We start from the raw sequence: 10,094 nt of genomic DNA, 5'->3' as shown, positions 1-10,094 counted from the left end.
TATGGGAAACTGATTGAGGAAATTAATATTAATTAAAGACCATAACTTGAGATAGCTTGTTCTTAATTTCTTTGAAATAGGATAGTAGGTTTGAATTCAGCATCACATTCAAAGCATGCAAATTAAAGGAAAAAAAAAAGAAAAAAAAAGAGAGATCATCCCAATCCCAGCTACACCATACAACATGGCTCCACCTGTACTACCAAACCCCTTTCTTCTGAAAGAGAGATATTTGAAAGTGGTTTTACTAGTTATTAAAGCCACGTACTTATAGTAGAATATTTAACCAAAAGTTAAAAAATAAATGAAAAAATTGTAATGAGGCCCAAAACATTTCTCAAACGATGTTTCACCCTCAAGAAATATCAACATAAAGTTTTACATTAGTCTTCAGAAGCAGCTCATCTAGATGTAGGTCTTATCAAACCAAGACAATTACATGATACAAAACTTTTAATTGCTAAAAAGGAATCTACGCTCAATTTAAATGCACAGAACAGATGTTGATGGAAAATGCGCACCCATCAATGTGTTTGATCTTGTCACTATAGTCTTGTATACAAGTTAGAAAGTCTTATTTTATGATATAAAAAGTCTTTATTTATCTTACATTAGTTTTGGATTTTATTTTATTTTTTAATTTTGTAATGGGAATTAAGTCTACAAGTTGCAGAATTGGCAGAAGAGTTATACAACGAAATCAACCCGAGAACGGCTAATTTAAGAAATATTGCGCCACACCAATGAGATCAGCCATGTTCATATCAATGAAAGAGATGGGAAACTGATTTGTCGAAATTAATATTAATTAAAGACCATAACTTGAGCTAGCTTGTGCTTAATTTCTTATAAATAGGATAGCAGGTTCGAACTAAGCATCACATTCACAGCAAGCAAATTATATCATCAACAGAGAATAAAAAAGAGAGACCCTCCCAATCCCAACTACACTATACGATATGGCTCCACCTGTACTACCAAGCCCTTTTCTGCTGAAAGCAGATATCAACAACAAGTATTTGCGCTATCAACTAGATTCAGAAAGTGACCTTCATGAGATTGTCCAGTTTTCTGAGGACAATGAAAATAGCAGGTTCATAAAGTTCACCACCGAGAAGCCAAACAATGAGGACTACGCCGACAAGAATTATGTGCATATCAAATGCTCCTACAACGGCAACTACTTGAGAAGGGTGGACCAAAACAGACTATTGGTCCTGGCCGCAGCTGCTGACCGAAACGAAACCAAAGACAATTGGGCTTGCACATTGTTCAAGGTCGAGCCTGTCGGACCACCTGACAGCAACAACCTAATCACGCGCTGCCGATTACGTCACTTGCAAAGCGACCTCTTAACTAGGCCGTTCATTGAAAACAGATTCGAATTACGCCTCAACCAAAAAACACCCGATGCTGGAGGGGTGGATATCTACTCAGTCTCCCAAGCCCGATGTTGATGATTAGTATGCATGATGTTTGTGGGTAATGTCTCTGGAAACCCTCACGAGACTTCACTCGTCCCATTTGGGTCACCTATGGGTTTAAAAGGCCTGTTGCATGTGCAAATGTAATCGTGTTCCCCACGAATGTGGCATTGGTTTTCATCACTACTTTTTTCCTTGTTTTTAGTTTTTGAATTTCGCTGTAATCCATGTGTTTATAGCAATAATAATAAACTCATGTCTTATCTTTGTGTTTGGATAAGTCATCTGCAAGTGTATGATTCACTAGCTTTTAGTGTAATCCGTGTGTTTGTTGCAATAATAATAAAGATTGGTAATTCAGTTTTCTAACTAATTTGCATGTTCAAAACTCAACTCAATTAGAATTTTTTGCTTTGCTTGAAATTGGGGAGCTTAATGGATAGCAACGAAGTACCCGAGATATCTTTTTTATATATCTAAACCATAAATTTGAAATTAGGGATCATTAGATATAACCAAACACAAAGTTTGAAAAATTCAAATTTCAGTTAATCATTATTTCAGAGGGACTCAAAGTTCGCGAGGGGAATTGACGACAGAGCTTGCATGGGGAGAGTATTTGTTTTTTGCAGCAAACAGTAAAAACATCGGTGAAAAACTCGGGAAAATTGTCCTTTAAGTGTCGTTTTTTGCAAGTAAGAGCAGGTATCCATTGTCTTTATAAATTCCTCCTTCCTGCATTTCTTCTCGGGTACAATTGGCAGATATCTTCCCAAGGGCTTTAGGAAATTAGGAATAATAATTTTTTAGTTAAAATGGTTATTGAGATTTGCATAACTCCTTGCTTTGGTCCTTGAGATTTGAAATTGATAGAATTGGTCCCTGAGTTTGTCCACAATCAATCATTTTCGTCATTCCATGACAAATCTTCATAAAATAAGGATAAAATGTTAAAAATACCCTCAATTTTTGTCAAATCATGTTGGCCTATTGTTTATTACACTGAGGGTAATTTTGTCATTTTAATTCTTATTTAACACAATTTTTCACCGAATGACCAAAATGATTGATGGTGGGCTATCTCATGGACCACTTCTATTGATTTTGAATCTCAAGGACCAAGGTGATGAGTTAGGCAAATCTCAAGGACTCAATTTTGACTAAAAAGCCTTAATTATGACATTTACTATCCAACTTAAAGGGACTATGCATAATTAATATGATCAAATCATTTTTTTTATATATACAAATTATAGCGTTTATGAAATAAATATATTTAGTTGTTAAGCAGAGAGATCATTGGAATCGAAGTCGCACCAACGTGCGTATACATGATTATAAGAATCATCTACGATATTGATAAAATCATATTCTGTTACTTTGATTTTATGAATGACTTACTTTCTTTGATATGACGTGCGAGATGAATTGATTGTGACAACTATTATGGTAGTATTATTATGCATGTAGTTTTTACTATATATATATATATATATATATAGGTATTGAAATATCCCACATCAACCATATCTCTAAGTACAGAAGAGTTTAAATATCCTATCTTCACTCCATCTAACACTGAGGCATTTTGTAATAAAACCTCACACCTGATGGATTGTGCGGGTAGTAATTACCAAGTTGGGACGATATCAATATTGTTGGATGTGGGCCCTATGCTCGTCTTTTTGATAATTCTACAATAGGTGATTTCAAAACGGAGGTTATTCGATTGATTTTGACGAGATAGAACTTGATCTACTCATACTTTGTTTATTGACCCCTCAGGACATAGCGAGAATCATGAGAACCTCAGTGGTGGCAAGTGGGCTTGGCAGTGAGGTATCATCCTTTGGATTTTGGGTGATGATTCCTCTACTGCATATTTATTTTGTTAGTAATATTTGCATGATCGCACTCTTGATTATGCATAGCACTACACTTTTATGTGTTTACTGTTGTATGAAACTTCTAGCTGCTCTGATGTGATGTAAAAATGGGATCTAAACCCTGAATATATGTTCCCAAGTGGGAAGGTTGATTAGGAAAATTTGTAGCAACTTTTGACTTATTATTAATGAATGTTTTGATTCAAATTCACTCAAATTCACTATGGCTTCGTTATTTAGTTGGCTTGTGAGGTCATTCCTCAATGGGGACATATGATCAATTTAGTTACGGCCAGGATATCTCGACCTCGTAACTTGTGTTATTGGAGTTGGGTTGTCAAAATGATTGGATTAACAACGAGGACATCCAAGGTAATGTGAAATTCCATTCCTAGATTTCACTATTGTAATTTACGTATTTTGTATCCGTAGGATTTTATAGTATTTTCGCGAATTTAAATTAACTTTATATTTTAATTACATAATTACATAGTTTTAATTTTTTAAAATAATTAGACCTTTGGATCACTCTTAATGTTTTCTAATTGAGCTCGACCCCACAAGTGGATAGGCGAAGGCCGTTCATGAATTGAGACGAGAAAGGAGACGTTATGGACATTAGAAGTTTCTGAAGAAAAAAAAAATTAGAAGCTACCAGATGACAGCAAGAGAGAGAGAGGAAGTTGAGGTTGCAGGAGAGAAAAGGACACGGGAGTGACCAATGGGGGAGGAGGGCAAGAAGGGGAAATGAGTGAGGAGAGAATGAGGGAATCAGATCCCCCCTTTGACCCATTTTCCTACGTGACCCGACCCAGTTTGGGTAGCCATTTCTTATGGTTTTCCGTCGGATTTTTCGGCGAAGCACGTCAAACAACCTCCGGTGGAAACACTCGTTGGCCTCCCCTATACCCATTCCACCCTAAAATAAATGGAATTTGCCTTGAAATTGTGAAACCCGCACGGTGGGTGCAACAGGGTTTGTGGTGGCGATCTATCAAATCTGAAGGTAACTCCGTTAACCACCACCACCACCACAAGGCTCCCCTCAACCTTAGGAACAAATCCCAAGCAATGGAGGAGGCGTTAGAGCTACTATAGAGGTCGAATCGAGGACACCCAAATTCTAGGGTTTCGATGGATCGAGGGAAATTCAGAGCACTTTCCATTTGAATTGGACTTCAACTCATGTATGAAAATTACTCCGCTCATTAAGATCTACATGCCTATAAAATTTGGTATTTTTTTTAAATAGTTGAATTTTTCGACATGTCGAGCGTGACTAGCCACCGTGTGCGTCGGCGAGTGGGCCGAGAACCTGCCTAACCATCCTAGGCTACTTTTCATACCCCAATTCCATATATGACATCCATTTAGTGAAATCCCAATATTTTAATATAGTTTGATAGTTGATCGTCTAGTCGACCGGATCGACACCGAACTTGTTTCCCATCTTGTTTTCTTATTTCACTTTCAATTCGTTCAGCCCTTTTAAATTAAGTACTTAGTTCTTGTATTGTATTTTCAAGCTGTTGCTATATTCCTTGGACTTCCGCTCGATTCCGTTGAATAATCCGAAACTGGGTTTCTGCTGGGGTTCCATTGAGTGATGGCCTAAAATCCTTTCTAACCCGTGATTCCATTGAGCGATGGTCTGGAATCATATCCACTTGGATTTTGTTGAGTGATGGTTCATAATTTTTTCTAATCTGCAATTCCGTCGAGTGATGGTCTGGAATCGTATCCACTTAGATTCTATTAAATGATGGTCTGAAATCCCTTCTAATCTGTGATTTCGTTAAGTGATGGTCCGGGATCATATCCACTCGGATTCCATTGAGAGGTTTGGAATCCCATCTACTCTGCGAGTTCATTGAGTGATCTAAAATCGCATCGTTTGACTTGTTTGTTACTTGGATTTGATTTAAGCTTCAGAGATGTAGGCTTTGGCCAAACTATGTGGCTCTAACCCTGCATTTCGATATATTATGTGCTATTGATTGCTGTGATTATTGAATGGTGTTTGGAAACATATGTTTGTGTGAATGGCAAGATGACTAGAGAATATTATTGTGCTTTGTCGAATGTTCCTTGAGATGTTGCATACCTGAATCGTGGTATTATGTTGAGACATGGTGATTTACGTGATGATTGTTTGAGTGTAGTGAAAGACGAACTACGAATGGCTTGATTCCTATTTAAGGTACGTAGGCAGTCTAATGAGGAGGATAGATGCAGCCATAAAGTGTATGAAAAATTACTATGCAGTTGGACCGTGAGTTGTGCTTTGTACATATCTCAGAGGCGGGGTATGTTATATATACATGTAATGGGTGATGTCACGTGCCGATCCTGGATGAATGTCAGGATTGGGGCATGATAGGTAAAGTAGGAGTGGTCTCCATTGAAGATAAGATGAAAGAAAATCGGTTAAGATGGTTTGGGTACATGAACCGAGTATCTACAAATGCTATGGTAGAATAGGCAACTATGAGATAGAGGATCAAGGCAAAAGGGGTGGAGGAAAAGTTAGGAAGACTTGGATAAAGACTAGGAAACGATATGAAGTATTTGTAGCTAACGAAAGATTTGGTGCAAACCCGATCATAGCATAAATTGCATAAAACATTGCATAAATTGGGGCTTGTACTCAAGAATATTAACGTAAAGCCTTACATTAGTTTTAAAACATCCTTACATTAGTTTTAAAACATTATGGAAAGGCGAAGGTGAAAACAAGTAGATTTATTGATGATTTTTTGCCACTCAGTACTACGATCTTGTGGTATTCCCTTCCACTTGGAAGTGGGAGGTCCTAGGTTCAAATCTCTTGGATGGCGAATTTGATACTGAATTAGGCTATCATTTGTGTGGCTTAGCCAAACTTCCCCTCCCCTTAGTGTAAAAATATCGATATATTAAAAAAATTATACAACTTTTCAAAACCGTCTAAAAATCGTGACTTTTTTTTTTTGTCTAAAATGCAATTTTTTATTTTCAAAAAATATTTTACTGAACATTAATTAAATATTTATAAGGCATTTGAAAGTTGTTCTACCAATTATAGAGCCACAAATGCATTTTTCATAGATTATTTAAGCTGAAACCCAAAAATTAACTGAAAACATAATAGTTGCACATAAAACATTGCTGAAATGGGGTTTCACTCTCAAGAAATATTAACTGAAATTATTGCACTAATTTTAAAACCATCGTGGTGAGGATAAGGTTGAAACAAAAATATTTAATAATGATTCTTGTACGAATTTGCAAACTCGCCTAAAATCATGACCCACGTTTTTTGTGTTTGCAAATTTTCTATTTTTTTCGTGAGTATTAAGAAAATCTCTATAGAGCATCTGAAAGTGGTTCTACTAATTTTTGAGTCACTAATGTATTTCTAATAGAATATTTAAACCAAAACCCAAAAAGTAAGTAAAAAAATAGTAGTGAGGCCGAACATTGCCTAAACGGGGCGTATATTCATGAATATCAACAAAAAGTCTTACATTACTTTTAGAAACATCATTGTGAGGCAAAGGTGAAAACTAATAGATTTAATGAAGATTTTTACATGAATTTGCAAAACCGACTAAAAACAGTGAGCAACCACGTATTTGTGAGAAATGCAGATCTTTTATCTTCCCAATGTTGTCGGCATAATTTACTGAACAATTATGTAGGCCATAGAGAGAGAGAAAGGTGCGGCAATAGAGAAGAAGAAGAGAGAGATGTGTAATTGTGGGTGTGTGCTATTCCACCTCATTGTGCCTTTATTTATAGTAGTAGGAAGGTTAATTCCTTACCCTTTAGGATTACAAACATTTAATAGGCAATCTACTCCTAATAGGAATATAAGAGATATTCCAAGATATACTAGGATTTACACAATCACATTCCTAATATAATAGGACTGCAACACTCCCCCTTTAGTGTATAAATACTCGAGTAAATAGTGCAACAGGTCTTCAATGACGAAGCAAGTACAGTTGATGAAGTCGTCGGCACAATGAGCGAATGCGAATCTCAAATCAACGGAAGAATGAATAACAAGTAAAACTCACAAAACCTCGGTATGGTAAAACCCAAGGTGGGAGAAAAACCCATAAACTAAGGAGAAAAGTGAGAAGTTGCATTAAGTCAAAACTATACGTCATTTGGAAGCAAGTAGAAGAGCTCTCAAGGGTATGATCAGCCCAAGATGGGTGCCTCGTTAAAACCTAGTTAGGTAGCAAAAACCCAGTGGAAAAAATGCTCATAATCTTAGGGAAAAAGAGTACATTAAGATCAAGTGAGTATACTTCTGGATACTCCCCCTGAGTTTGACATAACTTCCAAATGAGAACAACAAGCATAGCATATGAATAGTTAGGCATACCAATTCCTCGGACAAGCTTCTGGAAGGTTGACTTCGGCAGTGACGTCGTGTAGAGGTCGGCAAGGTTGTCTGGGATCGGGTTGCATGAATTCAATCTCATGATGCTTTGCTGATGTAGATATGGATGCAATATGTCTTGGAGTTGATTTCGTTGATGTATCATGGCTTGGTCAAGTTGATACATGCGGCATAATCTCCATGGATCGTCGTTAGGACTCAACGATGGATGAAAACACAGCGAGTACTTTGAATATGCTCAACAAGAACTCCTAACCATGTCTCACTTGTGACATAGTGAAGTAAGGTGAGTCTTGGAACGATTCAAAGATTTCGCAACTAAGGTCATATCATGGACCTCCAAGATATTGCGATATCCCTAATCGTAAAGACATAATCATTTAGGGATTTTGCCTTGTGTGAGTTTGATAAGTAACCTGCGTTAGCATAACAAACAAGGCAAACATCATTTCAAGGATCAGTGGGGTGGATCCGCTAAGATGCCTGTCTAAATACGATGAGCTAAGTACAACGAAGCACAAAGTTGAACTTAGATATGGAATTTCAGATTCCATAACCTCTTTAAGGGTCTCATTTTCATATAATGTATGGACAATCATAGGTATACTCAAAGGTAACACATTCGGGGTGTAGTTTGACCGGTAGACCAAAAATACCGTCAGAACAATGCTTTAACTTTGGGTTAAGGCATAAACAAGTTTTCCCAAGATCCTTCATCTCAAATTCCATCTTCAGGTGCGAAGCAGTTTTCTCAAGCTCTTCCGGAGTCTTAGTGAGATTCGTGTCAACGACATAAACTGTAACTTTAGCAATTTGGAAAAAGACTTCATAGTTTAACACGCAAGGGCATAATTCATCCCTGACTGATCAAATAATCACTTAGACGGGTATACCACATCCGTCGAATTTTTCAATCCATAAGTGATTGCCTCAAAACGAGTTAAGAGGGTGTTCTGTGGTTTTGGAACCATTTGAAATAGTCCATGTAATTCTTCAAGAACTTACATGTAAATCTCTGTATCTATATCCCCATGGAGAAACCTTGCACCGTAAAGCGTGCATCATATTGCACTATTTCATTCATCTTATAACGCTTCATTTCCCACTTGTAACACAACAGGATTACCTTAGGCAGTGTAGGAACGACAGGTCCAATACACACTTTGGTAAGGAATTTAACCTGGATTGTAACTTTAGTTGTCCATTCAATTCTACGTTGTCACTTAATCAACGGAACACGGTTCGATATTGTCGCTTTTCATTTATGTCTGTAGCTACCATATAAGTGAAAGCATCATCGATGATAATCTCATTTCAATTTCATTTAGCTCATCCAAACTAGTATACTCGACCAAGAACTTTAAGTCTCGGGAGAAATCCGAATTAATCTCATGAGATGGAAATGATTTCATACAACGATCGAGTTAGATTCATTGTTGTGCCTTGTCTTCCACTTCCAATGAAGTGAATCCTATGAACCAAGTGATTCAGGACTCAAGTGTAGTGGATTTAAGTTTCTTCGGGAACTCCAGTGTGAGTGTTTTGGGACTACAAAAGTGAGTCAATGGTTCAAAGAAGAGAAATAAATTATTGAATCGTTAATGTCCAATAGTGGGCTTTAGTCCAATAATTTTGGATTAATTATTAGATTAATGGATTGCATGTCACTTTTAATTAATTCAATATATCGGGACCATTCGGGGTCGATCATAGAAGCAAAAATAATTATAACATTCGAGTTAAAATTATTTAGAATGCCAAAAATTAGTATTGGGTCGAAAAAAGAATGTAGCCCAACACCCTTTGGTTGGCTACAATACACGGTCCTGCAAAAATTGTAGGCTTTTTTAGCTCAGGTCATGGCTGCATGTGGTAGCAGGCCGAGAGAGAGAGTAGCACATTTTGGCTGATAGTGGGTTGAGGAAAATCAGATGTGCAGCCCATCTTGCAAAGCAAGTTGCAGGCTTGCAATTTTTGGGACGCGGGTTGTGTTAGAAATAGCCCAGCAGCCTTGCGCTGCTGGCGTTTCACGGTGAAGCCCAACACGTTTAGGCTTTAGCTTCGATGCAGAACTAGTTCGCAAGTATAGGCGTGCTGGTTGGTAGGCCAAGAGTTATAGGCCATCAGAAGGAAACCCAGGTCCAGGCCTGGTTCTCAAGCACATGCAGCAAGCCCAGACAGAGGCTGCTGATGTTCGATAGATGTCAGATTGACGTCATTGGTGACGCTGACAAGCTGCTGGCTTGGTACATTGGCTTAGTGCTTTTCCTAAAGAATTTTTTTCGATATCTAGGGTTTGAAAAACCCTAATATGCTTCTAATTTATTTAAATGCTTTGACTCACAATTCCACATAGCAATTTAATTGCGTAATGCATGAAACAAATATATA

General features: G+C 37.3%; 1 protein-coding gene across 1 annotated transcript; it reads left to right on the top strand.

Annotated features, from left to right (window-relative positions):
* Positions 1 to 959: 959 nt before the first annotated feature.
* On the top strand, positions 960 to 1,457 carry LOC114827292 (uncharacterized). The gene has a single exon (XM_029108938.2). The coding sequence runs from the start codon at positions 960 to 962 to the stop codon at positions 1,455 to 1,457; it is 498 nt and encodes a 165-aa protein (XP_028964771.2).
* The last annotated feature ends 8,637 nt before the right edge of the window (positions 1,458 to 10,094 follow it).

The sequence above is a fragment of the Malus domestica genome, chromosome 10 (genome assembly GCF_042453785.1).
Source record: "Malus domestica chromosome 10, GDT2T_hap1".
NCBI lineage: Eukaryota > Viridiplantae > Streptophyta > Magnoliopsida > Rosales > Rosaceae > Malus > Malus domestica.
The sequence above is the reverse complement of the archived record's forward strand: the minus strand, read 5'-3'. Positions and strand labels throughout refer to the sequence as shown.